The sequence below is a fragment of the Trichogramma pretiosum genome, unplaced genomic scaffold (assembly GCF_000599845.2).
Source record: "Trichogramma pretiosum strain Unisexual culture from Peru unplaced genomic scaffold, Tpre_2.0 scaffold13, whole genome shotgun sequence".
Classification (NCBI taxonomy): Eukaryota; Metazoa; Arthropoda; class Insecta; order Hymenoptera; family Trichogrammatidae; genus Trichogramma; species Trichogramma pretiosum.
The window spans coordinates 260,785-276,537 of record NW_019641606.1 but is presented as its reverse complement, the minus strand read 5'-3'; the positions used below and the strand labels follow the sequence as shown (position 1 = coordinate 276,537).

General features: G+C 41.6%; 2 protein-coding genes and 1 long non-coding RNA gene across 5 annotated transcripts in view; 2 read left to right on the top strand and 1 right to left on the bottom strand.

Moving 5' to 3' along the window:
* The window catches only part of LOC106652123 (slo-interacting protein 1), a 112,956-nt gene that overhangs the window by 91,767 nt on the left and 5,436 nt on the right, over positions 1 to 15,753 (top strand). For all 3 annotated transcript variants that reach the window (XM_014370915.2, XM_014370914.2, XM_014370913.2), the window contains exons 2-3: positions 3,520 to 4,011; positions 10,603 to 10,767. In XM_014370915.2, the coding sequence (XP_014226401.1) occupies positions 3,520 to 4,011; positions 10,603 to 10,767 (657 nt within the window). The remainder of the gene's footprint in view (positions 1 to 3,519; positions 4,012 to 10,602; positions 10,768 to 15,753) is intronic.
* LOC106652125 lies at positions 5,561 to 6,592 on the top strand. Its single transcript, XM_014370917.1, has 3 exons — positions 5,561 to 5,693; positions 5,765 to 5,879; positions 5,950 to 6,592. The coding sequence occupies exons 1-3, from the start codon at positions 5,668 to 5,670 to the stop codon at positions 6,229 to 6,231; spliced, it is 423 nt and encodes a 140-aa protein (XP_014226403.1). The 5' UTR covers positions 5,561 to 5,667; the 3' UTR covers positions 6,232 to 6,592.
* Positions 9,066 to 9,746, bottom strand: LOC111693572. Its single transcript, XR_002763431.1, has 3 exons — positions 9,665 to 9,746; positions 9,480 to 9,594; positions 9,066 to 9,408 (listed from the first exon to the last, which is right to left on the bottom strand). It is a non-coding gene; the product is annotated as an uncharacterized LOC111693572 (long non-coding RNA).

The following is a 15,753-nucleotide window of genomic DNA, read 5'->3' as shown; positions in this document are numbered from 1 at the left end:
GAGGGGGTCCAAAATTTTGGTTTTGGCACTTTTTTATCATGTACTATAACATACCAAAATTTCAGGAAAATCCGCGAACCTCGCCCGCAGGTTTATTTGAAAAATTCTGAATCTGACCCATATATACTCTTGCTTACATATATCCAAGCGTGTCGTCGAGTCGTCGCTCCTTACGCCGCTTCTCCTGTCACTATACAAGCTTCTTTGTTCTGCCCAGGTTTATCAGCTTAATTCCGTTAATGGGGGTGTAAAGGGAGACTTACAACATACTACTTCGGCCTCGTTTGAATATCTTAATCCCAGAGTGGTGATACTTCTCGCGACGCGCGTTACACGCTTATGCCTACAAGTACGCGTGCGTGCACAGTCGAGAGGGTAGATGAGTAGAAAATCGATCCGATCTCGCCTAATATAACACGAAAAAAAAAGCTTACATCGGCGCGTCGACGGAAAATGTGCGTGAACGCGGGTATGCGCGAGAGCCAGCCTTGGAAACGAATTACTTTTCGATTCGGACTCTCGTCTGTGCGTCCGATAACGAGAAAAAAAATCGATCATATAATATACGGTTTTGCTATTGGCATCGCACAGAGACGGCAATGGGAATAATCGATTGTGACGAGTTCCAAAGGCAGACCAACTCGCCTATATTGGCCGGATCGCATAATGCGCGCACGCTTATAATATATAACACGTTTCGACTGAATAAATGTTTTGCAAGATGGGTATATATAGTATGGTTTCGATTAGCTTTACTCCGACTTTCCGAGGCGGAGCAGTCTCAGCTCTCACGCACGCACACACACACACACATGATGATTGTGCTTCAAAAATAGCTTTTTACAGCTCCGAGCTCGAGCCATCGTACAATTCCTTCGACGTGCTGCTGCCGCTGCTTACAACTTGGGCGCACTTTTTGTCGTGCGCATTATTATCGTATTCATTTTGTTTACGCGTTTTGTTGTTGTTTGTTTTTACTCGTTTGATATACTCGTATACAGCAAAGCGACTAATTTATGCGACTTGCGCGCGCGCGTGACTGACGTGGACGAGTTATAGTACATTATATTTCGCCGAAACAGGATTTTATTTTCTCTCTCTCTCTTCGCGTCGGTTGCTCGACGAAATTCAGTTATAAGCAAATGACATTATAAAAATGAAAAATGCGCCATGCAGCGACTATACATGGGGGATGAAAAAAAGACCATATTTATATCATACTCGTATACATGGAGTACATTCGTCGCAAACGGGATATTTCATGGTAACTAGCGCGTGCACATGCGTGCGCCACGCGGCGTATCTTTCTGCGTTACGCTTTGTTTCAATCAACGTGCTACATACATATACGAATATGCGTGCTCGATGTTATTACACATACACATACACAGAGGCAAGCGCAGCGCAAGAGGCAAGTCGTATTATATAGGCTAGCAAGGCATTCCTTTGGAAACGAGGCGTACCTATAAATGGATGTAAAAGCTCCATAGGGCCTGTAAGTTTTATACTCCCGGTATATACATATAATATTATGCAAAGCGCTGTGCGCGTGGTAAATTTCTTCTCTCTCCATCTCGGTTATGCTCTTTCCACCTGACTATATATTATCTGCGTTCAACTTTGCTGCGGCACAGGATTCCGCGTCGCGTCTTTGTGAGCGCTGGGCTAGCTTTATATTTCCCTCGTATATATTGTTATATGGTTCACAGAGTCACCGCGAAGATATGTACACGGGACAATTTGGGCAGCCCTTCCGAGACAAATCGATAAATTTTCGTATACTCCAAAATTGTATACTTACTTGCGGAAATTCATTTTCGAGTTTATAACTCGTTATAATTACGTTGCGGAGCTCGTTTAACGATTGCAACCACCGCAAGGATACGCGTTCTTTTTTCTTTTTTAGCTCGTTCCAATATATAACCTTTGCGTGCGTGTATGCGGCCAAAGTTTCATTTTCTTTTACGATGCTGAAAACAAAAAATAAAAATACGAAGAAGGGAGAGAAATTTTTCTTCGACGTTGGTACTTTTTATGGCAATCTAGACCCGAGGAGGGAGAGAGAGAGGAAAGCGAGTGAGCAGAGCAGAGACGACGATTTATTTTGCCCTTATTTATGGACCCGACGAAAAAAAAATGAGGAAGTGAACATCCAGCGTGTGAGGGTGGTCGAGAGCTCATACGCTTATACGTATACCGGAGGTGCACATTTGTAAAATGTATAGCATTTTGCGCTTCATAATTTATGTATGAAAATATCAGGTCTGGTCAGCTGCGACTACTACTGCTGCTGCTGCTGCTGCTGCTAATAAACAAAAGTATGCTCCGTACGCGCGTAGCTTTATAATTCAGAGACAAAATTACACGTTTTTCGCATGTATACGTATGTATATATGGGCAAACAACTGCGTTATTTATTCAATTGGAAATGGCGCGTTTGCCACCCACGATTGCCCCGCGCGTGTCTATCTGCGCCTCTGTATACGAAAAAAGAATTCAAAGCGAGAGGCGGTGCACAGAGAGAGAGAGAGAGAGAGAGAAGCTCATAGGATGTATCTTTTAAAAATTTCATCGTCGCCTTATCAAACTTGTGTCGCATAGTTGAGAAAAAGCGAAAGAGCAAAAGAGAGAGAGAGAGAGAGAGAAAGAGAGAGAGAGAGAGAGAAAGAGAGAGAGAGAGAGAGAGCAAGCGAAAGAGGATAAGGGCTGCTTCGGGCAATTTGCTTTGGCGCTCGGCTATGCTCGCTCGCCCGCTTGCTCGTTCGGCGCGCATATCCTTTGCAATTTTTATTTTATTGACGCCTCGGCGCAAAAACTAACTTTGGCTCGGTATCAAAGTTCCATAGGAAAGATTAGACTACTGCTAGTGGTAGTAGTAGTAGTAGTGAAGAAGGGTGGGGGGGGGGGGNGGGGGCAAGCACCATACACAAAATAATCCAACGTCTTTTGATAGTCACTAAAAGTTTCCGAGTGTATATCGCGACGGCGGCAGCAGTCGCTGCTACCGCCGCCTCGGTAGATTCTTTTTATCCGCTCCAGAGATTGGTTCGTCTTTTGCTATACAGCTCGGTGCAAGTCACTTTCGTGTGTTTTAGGGTATATACCTAGACGCGAGTTTATGCTTGTACGGAGGCAAAAATGTTATTACGGTTGACGTAGCTTTCTTTTTCTTACGTTCTCTCTCTCTCGAGCGGTAGTTACAGCGGTGTAGTACAACTGTAGCAGCAGTGAGCAGTAGTAGTTGCTGCTACGGAGATTTGTATCCGCCGCTCGGGCTGCTGACTGCCGCCGCTCTGCCTGCCGCTGACAGGCTGTTTATTATTTCAAGGATGCCTTTGATGAAGCTGCTGCAGCGCAGCGGCAGCGGCTCTATACACATACAACTCCGTATGTATACAGCTCGACAGTCGAAATTTTCATTTGCTCGAAAAATACAGTGTAGCGCGATTTTATATATCACGTGTAAAAGCGCCACAAACAGCGAATATAATCCGATATCTGTTTTATTTCGTTTTACAGGTGAACGGCCAGGACGTGTCGAATTCTAGTCACGAGGACGCAGTGAGGTGCTTCGAGTCGGCCCAGGAGCCGATACTCGTGGAGGTGCTGCGACGACAACAGTCCTCCTCATCCACCTCCCACACAACGACGCCGACGACGACGACGGTGTTGGCTCAACACAACGGCAACGGCAACAACAACATTAGCGGCAGCAGTCCCTCGACCTCGTCGCAGTCGTCCAGCCCCCACGACGAGGGCAACGCCAGCTGCGGTAACAATTCGAGTTCGCCGGCTCAACAGCAGCAGCAGCAGACTCAACAGATGGACGAAAACAGCCGAGAAAATGCCTTTACACTGCTCGTGTCGACGGCTGTGCAGACCGACTGGGCCGGTCTGGTGGACGACGACGAGGACGACGACGAGTTCGGCGTGACGCTCAGGCCGCACGACGCCGACGAGCAGACCAACGACAGCCTCGACGATATACTCGCCCACGACATCGACTTCGAGGTGAGAAAAAAATTTTTTTTTTTTTTTACAGCTCGTTATACTTTTGCGAGATTCGTTTGTACGCGTATTATACTTATTAAAGCTTTTTTACTTTAAGCTCTGTACTTTGCTCGGCTCTCTCTCTTTCCACGCGCTACTTATTCGTGCATTGAGCTCGGGCATCTAATTTTTTTCTCCCTCTCCCTCTTGGCCCTTTTCTCTTATATATCTTTCAAAGCAGTCTTTGAAAATTCCCAATGCGAAAAAAATCCGGCCGGCTTCTAAAAGATTGAATCGTATCAAAGCACTTACACGCGTGCGCACGCTGTACGTAAGGATTAGAGCTTTCGCGTACCTTCAACGCGCGTACATTCAATACGTCTTTAATTATTATTTTGCTTACTCCGTGAGAAAGCTTTGTCGATAGGCTCGTAAACGAGTTTTTGAGCCGACTTTTTCAGCCAAGTGTCGTAGAATAATTTTGCTTACATGTTTGTAAATTAGATTGAATTTAGTAATGTGGATGAAAACTAAAAATGTTATTTTCTGATTAATATTAACGAAAAAATTCTTTGGGTTTTTCGTATGGTTGAAGGGAGGAGTATAATTTTTCCGCAGTGACTACCAAAGAAGAGCAGTTTAATTTTAATTTAAGATACAAACCGTGAAAATCCGTTGATTATTTTGAAAGTTACATCCTGAAAATTAAAAATGTTTTTTTTTCTTATTTTTCGAAAAATTCTGTTTTTGCATAGCATTAGGAGAGTAATTATTTTTTTGAATTTTCGTAGCCACTAGTAGTAACCTTCTTTGTTTTCCTCCAGGCAAGTGACCGGTAGTGACGACTGTAAAAACGACCTATATGAATAAAAAGGTTAGGTTTTGTTGGATGTTTTTAATTAACGTTCTGAAACTGAAGTAAGATTTTTCTATAATTCCGACTCTATTGTCAGGCTCAAGTAATTTTTTTGGAATATTTGTTTATCATATTTATCATTGCCATTTCAATGTAGTTTTAATGACACGCGAGTACATTTATGTACCCCAGTAAATTATGACGAACAACAACAGTCGACTGTAGAGGGGGCATATAGCATCACGGAGCTATCACAATCACGGGTTCACCTCATAGTTCAGTGAAAACTTACATGAAATTGCATTTTTTTGGGGAGAGATGAAACATAGTCTACTTCGTGTTTTTGGGTGCGCTGAATTCATTGCCGATGTTATTTTTTACCTACAACATCAGCGTCAGGTTGAAAATCGAGGGTGAAAGAGTTTTTCGCTGATATCTCGCGAACGAAGCAAGATACAGAAAAACTAATTGCACCAATCGATTCCTCGTGAAATTTTACATCGAATTACACTTTAAACTTTTCAAGTGTCGGTGCAAAATTGTTCACAATATTGAATAATTAGTTTACAGCGGTCGGCGGTAGTGGGGGCCGACAGCGAAGGGGAAGCGACATATCGCGGCGCCGCCGGACTAGTACTACTCATCATTGCAGGAGTAGTGTGTTCAATCACTCTATTAGCGAAATTCCTGCAGTAAGCAAGTGTTTACAAATTGATGAATTCGAGGTACAGAGTTGTTGACTACTTGAGGCGCATAACCTCGAATATTTTTTCCCTTTACTTTGTGAAAACTCCCAGTAATTGTATTTAATTAAGTGAGTGATGGAAAGCAACGGGAGTATAGTTAGGTACGACCTTTTTTATCCTGTTCATGATGTTTTTGAGCCATATCGTTTGATCTAAATTTCTTATTCTCTAGGATTAAGGTAGAACCTAATGATGATTGGTCAGAAGCAGGTGGAGGCTATAATTCCAATTCCGCAAAGTCTTGCGATGCCAAAAACTTTAAAACATTTTCGTTACGTAGACCTTCAGTGAGTTCAATGATTTTAATTAGGTTCTAATTTTTCACTATCCAAAATTATAACACGATTTCAACTTTAGGCAAATGACATGAATGAGGCTTTTGTATCATCAGAAGAATTAGAAGAAAAAATTTACATCGATTTGGAATGCAAAAATGTTAAACCTGAAGTGCTATCTACAAGTGTCTGCAAGTCTGAGTATCAAAATTGCAACTCTTTTGTGAAAAAAGAAGACGGATATCAGGCAAATCACAATAATGATCAAAAGCTAATAATTTTAATAAAAAAAAATTTGATTACGACTATAACTGTCGATTTCAAGAAAAATCTCAATGCAAGACCAACGTATCCGAGAAGGTGAAAATATTGGAAAAAATGGTTCATAAGTACAGTCTGTATCGACAAACACATAAAAAAAAAGTAATAGAGAGTACCCTCACGAAGCACATAAATTCAGAACATAATCGTAGCAAACCTTTTGAATGTGATATTTGCCAAAAATCATTTGGACGAACAAATAATCTTAAAAGGCACATAATTACAGTATATGATCATATCAAACCCTTTGAATGTGAAATTTGCCACAAATCATTTGGATTCAATGGTGATCTCAAAAAACACATAATAGAAGTACATGATGATACAAAGCCTTTTGAGTGCGAAATTTGCCACAAATCATTTGGACAAAAAAGTCACCTTGAAAGTCACGTTAATACAGTACATAATCGGATCAAACCCTTTGAATGTGCAATTTGTCACAAATCATTTGGATTTAAACAGAACTTCAAAACTCACATTGATACAGTACATGATCATATCAAACGTTTCGAATGTGAAATTTGCCACAAATCATTTGGAGAAAAAGGTGCTCTTAAAGTTCACATAAATACAGTGCATCATCGGAGCAAACCATTCGAGTGTGATATTTGCCACCAATCATTTGGATTTGAACAGAGCCTCAAAACTCACATTGATACAGTACACAACCGTAACAAACCCTTCGAGTGCGAAATTGGCCACAAATCATTGGGACTAAAATCTAATATAAAACGTCACGTGGACGAAGTGCATATGCGTAACAATTCCTTTAAAAGTGATATTTGTCGCAAGTCATTTTTTTCCAAGGACAACCTCAAAACTCACATAAACGGAGTACATAATTGATACAAACCCTTTGTATGTGAAATTTGTCATAAATCATTTATTTATAAACATCTCCTCAAACGTCACATGAATTCGGTATATGATCGTAGCAAATCTTTTGAATGAGAGATGTGTCTCGTGTCGTTTTTTTATAAGAAGTATCTAAAAATCCATATTACGGCGGTACATAATCGGAGTAAATCTTTCGAATATAATGTTTGTCACAAGTAATATAGCCGCAAGGATAACTTCAAAACCCTCGTAAGTTCAGTACATAATCGTTAAAGTGCGTGAGACTATTTTCAAGACGTTTGGATGCAATGGAGGCTTCGGCAATTACATTAGTACACTACATAATTTCAGACATTTTTTAATATTAATATACTTTCATTCTTGCGAAAAACAATAAAGTATTTAAACTCTTATTAATTTTTTCGTGATTGTGTAAAACCTTCTACTCTCCTGTCTTTTATAATAAGTACAGTTGGAAATGAACGGGCACAAACCGTATTCAATCATCATGATTGAATCATGTTGTGAAGAATTCAAAAACGTCCTTAATGTATTCCGTTTAGCTAAATCCATCGAGTAATTACAACGCTAATCAAGACTTGACTTAAAAAAAAAGAGTTATCTAAACAATATTTTCCAAGTATCTATTTCTTATTGGTATGTTAGTAGAAAACCCCTATCTTTAAAATAATGAAAAAAAAACGAAAAAGCAAGTTAACCCCTACAAATGATTTCTATACACGCAGAAAATTCGACAGCATCAAGAGTCGATAAAAAAGCTCGGTAAGTGGTAATAATTCAATCTATCCAAGCAAAGCGTATAGTGTATTTAATGATCGAAAGACATTCTTTCACAATAATCGCTCAACTCCGACTAAGTACGTTAATAGGTCCGTAAATTCTTAGATATGTATGCGGCCGAATCTCTGTGAAATCAAACGTCAAATAAATCTTTTGTCTTGCATGTCATACATGTGTCCAAATTTAATCAAAATTTTCGGATAATCCATCACTCTTTTCTCAGAAGTCCGCAGTAGTTTTCTAAAATACATTCGTAAAAAAGTAATGACTTGATCGTGTCCTAAAATAAAAGGGTGTGTGATTATTCGTTAGAATTGATGGCGCCAACATTATGTAGAACGCAAATTTTGAAATTCATAACAATGTTATATCCTTTGAGTCTCACGCAGTGGATTAATATCTTACGCATAAGAAGCGCGTTGAAAGATGGTTATGCTATAAATTGGTTTATCAGTAAATTTTTTATGATTTTTAATTGTAAGAAAGTTAAAATTGCGTGACACGCATTCAATAGGTGAAGATAAATTTAGAAGATTATGTATACAAATGATTTGTGTCAAATATTATACTCAAAAGGCTTTGTAAGATCATATATTGTTATTATGTGTATTTTAAGGTTACAGTTTTGTCCAAATGATTTGTGACAAATATCACATTTAAAGGGTTTACTACGATCATGTACTGCTATTATGTGTTTTTTGAGATCACTCTTGTATCCAAATGATTTGTGACAAATCTCACATTCAAAGATTTTGCTACGATCATGTACAGCCAATATATGAGTTTTAAGATGACTTTGGTATCCAAATGATTTGTGACAAATTTCACACTCGAAGGGTTTGATCCGATCATGTACTGCATTTATGTGTCTTTTGAGATAACCTTTTATTCCGAATGATTTGTAACAAGTATGACACTCAAAAGGCTTTGTATCATCATGTACTGCTATTATGTGTATTTTGAGGTTCTGTTTTGGTCCAAATGATTTGTGACAAATATCACATTCAAAGGGTTTGCTACGATCATGTGCTAAACGTATATGCTTATTGAGATTACCTTTTTGTCCAAATAATTTTTGACAAATTTTACATTCGAAGGGTTTCTTATGATCGTGTATTGAACTTACGTGAGTTTTCAGGCTAACCTTGCTTGAAAAGGATTTGTGACAAATTTCGCATTCATTTAGTTTAATGCTCTTGTGTGTTGTATTGATATGTCTTTTTATACTTATTTCTCCTTTGTAAATTATTTTATAACAATTAAGTTTATGAGACAATATGGTTTTTGTTTTTTCATTAAATATTTTCACTTTCTTGGGTTCACCTAACTTCAATTGGGATTTTTCTGGAAGTGGATAGTTATCGTCATAATCGAATTCTTCTTTTATCAAAATTATCGGATCCTTATGGTTCAAGTACTTTGTCTGAACTTGGTTATTTATTCCTTCAACTGGTGGATAATGTATATTCTCAGATTTGCAAATGTTTTTCGATAGAGACGTCGATTCAGATTTAACATCTTTGCACTCGAATTCTATGGATACTTTTTCATCTAATTTATTATCTTGATTAATGTGATCAGCCTAAAATTAAAATTGCATAATAATATTTAGATAGTGATATAACAGAACATCATTTGAATCAAAGGACTCACTGATGATTCATAAAATGGCGATGTTTCAACATTTTTAACTTTGTATGAGTTGATCGGGTCGAAAACAAAATCATCGCCTATACCCTACAGGATATCATTTGGCTCTTGCTTCACACTGGAGAATAATCAAGTTTAATGAAGCAATTGCGACAAAAATATCATAGTATGCACAAAAATAGCTATACCTAACTGTTTCCCCAATGCTCATCATTTGCTTTGTATGTGAATTCACTTTGAATTTTCACTCTATACACTATGAGAAATAATACGAGGATATGTGACTCGAGCAACCAATATTGAATTTCGATTTAAGATGGGGACATCTATTCTTTGACTGATATTATTTGTAAACACTTGCTCACCTATAAGAATTCGAATCTTAGTTGGCGACTGAACACGCTGCTCGTAACAAGGTGATCTTGCTATTGTAATATTTCTTTGGCGATTTTTTCCCACTCTACGTCAATATACCGCTCATCTTAGTGTATTGCAATGTGATAATATGTTTTTGAAGCTACACTGTAGAAATAATCATATCTTCAAGAGGAAGCTCTTTGCCAATACCAACAGTTTTTTTTTAAGTTCGAAGATTATTATAATTATTATTATAACGTGCACAAGAGAACTTGTGCCTGAGTATGCGTGAGATGTATCCCAGTTCGGATACACTTTACACGTGGCTGCAGCGTAAATTTTTATATGCATATGATATATCGGCAACTCGATCGCTCCAAGTCCAAGAAGTTGTCGACTTCGTCGTCATCCCTCGCGACGATGCCATTACCTCTGCGCGTCGTGATGCTGCTGCTGCTTGTGCAGCGAGTGAACAAAGTCAAACATTATACACTGCCCGGGGCTAATAATTAGATTCGTCCATACACCTACATCTATATACCTAGCGTTACAGCTCGTGCACTTCGAAAGCTGCTAAGTGCACCTTGGCGAAAGCTCCCGTCCCCCGCCTCTCCACCGGTCGGGCACCGGCTATACTACTACTTCTGCTACTAATATATACTACTGCTATATACGTGTAATAATATACATCGTGTAATTTTCAGTTGCCGAACTGCACCGATTAAATATGATTATTAACGTTATATATGTATGTATATTATGTTCGCAGGAGGTGACGTTACGGAAGGTGGGCAGCGCCGAGAAGCTCGGCCTCACCGTCTGCTACAGCTCCGGCAGCGAGGACGCCGACACCGAGGTCTACATCTCCGAAATAGTTCCTGAGAGCCTGGCCGCGCGCGATGGCCGGCTTCGCGAGGGCGATCAGATTCTGCGGGTAAGAGAATTACCGCTGCAGCAGCTTTTTTTTCTTTATTATATATGACCTTTCATGCTCGTGCCTTTGAGCGAGCCCCTTACTACCACTCAGCTGCTGCTGTCGCTAATAGGCTTATTATGATAATAAAGCTCTCGGCCCAGGGTTCGCTTTTGGGGGGAAAAAATGAAAAAAAAAGACGAAGGAAAAAGAAATCGATCCTCGAGAGAGTCTAGTTTAAATCATTTTTAAGCATCGCCTCCTGTATTATATATTATATCCTCCTTTTTTGCACAAACGCCACGGTACGAAGGTAGAGGCGCGCGCGAGCTTTAAATTACATCGTGCTTTGCATAATGCCTAATAAAAGGCCTGCGTTTGCTGCCGCTGCTGCTGCTACTGCTGCTGCCTCGGCTCACTCGGTACCTTTATAAATACGTGTATATACTTACACATACATACATACATATACTGACACGACGAGTTATGCCGCTTGTGTATAGCTCTATACAATATACGCGCAGGAGGAGAGTGAAATTTAACGTCGATGACGACGACGACTACTACCACTACTGCTACTACTACTATTCGCTTGCGGTATACGCGAATGGGTAGGGAATTCAGATTATACCGCCTTGGGGCTCTTTCTCTCTAGCTGTTACTACGTATTATCGTGTGCCGCTGCTGTGGCTGTAGCTGAAGCTGCTGCACCCACACACACACACACACACACGTGCAAAAGTCTCTCTCCGCCTGTGTGTGCTCCGCCGTCGAGTTGCGGCGAAAGCTTTATATACGCAAAACGTGCCCTGCCAGAGAGGGAGAGAGAGAGAGAGAGAGAGAGCCCAACGCTGCACTAGCGGCAGCAGCAGCAGCAACTTTCTCGCTGATTTGCATTAATTTCTAAGTAGTATTTACGTCAACTCTTGTAAGAGCGGATCCTCGTCGCCGCGCCCCCGCCCCCGCCTGCCTGGCCTGCAGGGGGCTCGAAGGCAGGCGCGCGCGCGAGCGAGAGAGAGCTTTTCACGCGCGGTATTATATTATTTGTAGCGCGGTGATACGTACCGTAGTAGGTATATACGAGCCGAGCGCCTGTTCGTGGCGCTCGAATTATGTAGTACCAGGCTGAGGGAGAGCGAGTGAGTTTTCACGAGAATAAATGCACGAGAGAGAAAAAAAAGGTTAAGTATTAAAGATTAAGGTGTAGGTATACGCGAGCGCATGCATGGTGGTGGTGGGTGCCAAAAGAATTAGGGGAGCAAAATCGCAAGGTGTGACGTTTCCTGCCCGTGCTTGTGCAGCGCCGTACGTCGCCTTCCCTGCATACAAATTGAGAGATCGAGCTCGCGACATGCAAAAGGAAGACTTACGTAGCGAACGCGTGCGACGTGTCAATCCTCTACTCGCGTGTCGACTCTTTTTTTTTTATATAAGGGAATCAATTTTCAAGAAATTAAAAGACATGACTTGGCTTTGCCCTTTTGGAGACACGTGCGTGCGTCGAGCGTGTATGCAGAGTTCGACGACCCTGCGTGCTTGTGGATCTAGTATTGCGTGTATATACAGCCAGAAAGCGACGGATATTTTTTTTGTCACTCCTTTTCTTTTTCGTTTCGTACACGCGCGCGTATTGTATGTTATACGACGAACAAGAGAGGATGCACCCGCGACGATATAGTATATATATCTGTGAACCGCTGAGAGAGAAAGAGAGTCAAAAAATATATTCATACGGCGCAAGTTTTGGTGCTTCTTCAATCGTGAATCGCGTAGCTTTTATACACGGCAAGCTACTACCAACAATGAAGAAAAAGGAAAAGAGATTTTATTTTGCCTTTATCTACTTTTTTTTCGTTTCTCTTCCTTCCTCTCCTCTATTTTGTCGCTTTTTTGCCCTCATCCGCGGTGGCGTGCTGCTGCGCGCATGCAACAGCTTTACACAGTTGAAGGCAGCAGCAGCATATTTTTACTCTCTCTTCTCTCGAGGCAGCCGCTGCGTGGTTGCGGTATATGACGGTCGGAATCGACGATGGTGCTCGAATTCGCAGTAGCGCTAGAGCGCGCGCGAGCTTTGATACTTTTTTTTTCAAGGAGGCTTCCTTTTACAGGTAGAGATATATTTACGTATACGTATATATCGCTCGCGCTCGCGTACACACCCACCAAATAACTTCCAATTTGTGTGCGACCTGCCAAAGCTCGTATAGCTGCTGCTGCGCCTCTCTGTTTACATCCGCTGCGGTGTGTGCGGCGGTGGTGGCTCTTTATTTATACACGCAACTTTCATATTTATGCGACAGCGCGTAGTGGAGGAGAGAGAGAGAGCCGTTGCCTCTCGCGGTTACTGTATCTTTTTTTATTTTACTTTTTTTTTAAGATCATTCAGAGAGCAGCCCGTGTGTATCGTTGAATACATTTTCGCGAGAGAGAAAGAGAGAGAGAGAGAGAGAGAGACGTGTGTGCAAATGAAGCCCCCAATGCGCAGCGACACGTGCTCACATAGTTCATATGCGCGCGCGCCTCTTCTTCATTCTCCTCGTTCTCTCTCTCTCTCTCTCTCTCTCTCCTGCTGTTATACTTCTCAGCTGGCGTATTTATGTATGTAAAACTTCGATGAAAATTTCGGCGGTAAAAAATAAATTCGTTGTACTTGCGCCATGCGGTTGTTTTTTTATTACTGCGCAAAAAAATTGTTTTTTTAATCTCGCAAGCTCTCCTCCATTGAGGTCGCGAGCGCGAGTCTTTTATATAGCTGTAGTAGCGCAGCAGCTTCGTCGTATATTTACATCAATGTGTATACCATGTCGATCATCAGGACTCGCCCTGGAGCTGTTGCGTATAGTTATTAATAATGCAGAAAAAATCGATGTAATCGAGTTCTCGTGTAAAAAATGACAAACTTGACGAAAAGAAAAATGAACGTCGTCGTGCATTATCTTACATGTATTGAAAATCGGGGAAACGGCTGTGCTATGTACGAGTAGCTGGCTATATACACTGGCAGCGATTCATTTATATTTTTGCGCGCGTAAACGCAAAAGTGCGGCGCTACTATGGCAACAACAATAACCGACGCTTGTGTTGTTGTGTGATGGGCGGCTGAGAGTTTAAAACACTACTACTATATATACGCGCATACAAGCTGAGCAAAAAGGGAGCTTTCGCATGCCGGTATAATAAAGACACATAGCCGCGTGGCGCAAGCAGAGGCGCGTTATACGCTCAGGTACGTACGTACTATACAGTCGAACGCAATTAACAAGTTTTCGCGAGCGATTTTCAACTCGCTCGAATTACACGCGTAGGCCGCGCGAGCTTGCTCGAATTTCCCTTTATGCTGTCTCTTTCTCTCTCTCTCTCTCTCTGGTTACTCGAATAAACGCGCGCGCGCGCATACACGGAATGCATAATCACGTTTGACAGGATTAAAATTACCACGTAGCAGCGCGCTGCAGTCTCTGGGATTTTGCGCTCTGCAGACGCTGCGAAAGACGCCCAGCCCCGCACGTTTTATATTATAACGTCCGCGCGAGCTCGCGATAATATATAATCGACTTTCACGCCGCCGATATCGCGCGATCGAGCTGGGCGACGCGACGTCGGGCAAAGTAAAATTACGCGCGTGGTACTAAATGATTAGCTCGTGATCCTCTTGACTCTTGGAGATGATAATTAACGCGCGGGCCGGGCCCTCTGCGTGCGAACGTATATATTTGATCGTGGAATTTAAGGCGACGTACGTCTATACTAGGCTGCACCAGCTCGGAGAGGTGATAGAGATGTAGAGATAGCATTTTCCGCAACGCTTAGAGCAAAGCGCCGCCGCCGTCGTACGCCACCAGTGGCATATCTTTAAGTTAAACCGCTCACGTAGGCTTTTCGGCTTTTGCCTCCGCCGGCACACCACACTCCTCCGACGCTGCTTGAATAAAATTATACATATAGCACGCGCCGTCCCGTATTTTCACTGATTTTACCTAGAAACGTATACATTTAAAATAGTCGAGCAGGGCTTTCTTCTTCCCGGTATAAACTCTCGTCGCGTCCGTATATTATGGATATAAATTATGCATATTATAATAATGTATATTGCCGCACTTCTTCTTTCTCTCTTTTTTTCTCTATACACACGTGCGCGCCAAGCCAAGCGAATTAAAAAACTAACGCGTTTTAGCCGTCGAGCTTTCGGGAGAAGAGTGGAGAGAAAGAGAGAGAGAGAGAGAGAGAGAGAGCTATTAGGGATCGACATTGTGAAAAAAATGTATTACTTATACATTATATTAATATATTCAAGCAAGTTTTTAACGAAGTAAAGCTTCTACTCCCTCCTCGGCTGCAAAATATGAGATAGAAATGGCTTCGAAGCTCTTGGGTATACTGCTATGTATACGTTGTGTGCGTATGTGTGCATTGGCGCATATCGCGCAAGTTTTACAGTTGCCAGCTGCTAATTTTAAAAGAGCCAACGTGTAACGCCCCACCGATCAAGGGTCGCCGTTGCTGCTGCTGCCGGCGCACTAACGCGTGTCTTTTCTGCCTGCAGAGCTTTTCTTTACTTTTTACGTTATGTACGTTATACACATACATATTATAACGCCGACAACGAACGACGACGACGACCTATAGCAGCCTCGCGTCGCCCTCTTAGGCGCGTCCTTGTGCTGCTATAGCTATGGTGTGTGTACTCTCACCTGCTGCCGTTGGTGCTGCTGTTGCCGCCACGCACACGCGGCACCATATCTCTTTCGCTCTCTTTTGCCCTTTTTTTTTGCGCCGCTCCGAGCTTTCGCTTTTTGACGAGCTTCCAGCCTGGATATTCGTCTTCGCTCTTTTTTTTGTGACGCACCGTATATACGACGACGAAAAGAAAAAGCACACCCGCGTCTACTGTATATTATATATACTTTGTGTTATGTACGCGTCGCTTTATTGTCGACCAAACAAATATATACTCTCTTCGGAACTGCGAACTCGAGGTATATAAATATTTATTACAATTTCTCATTT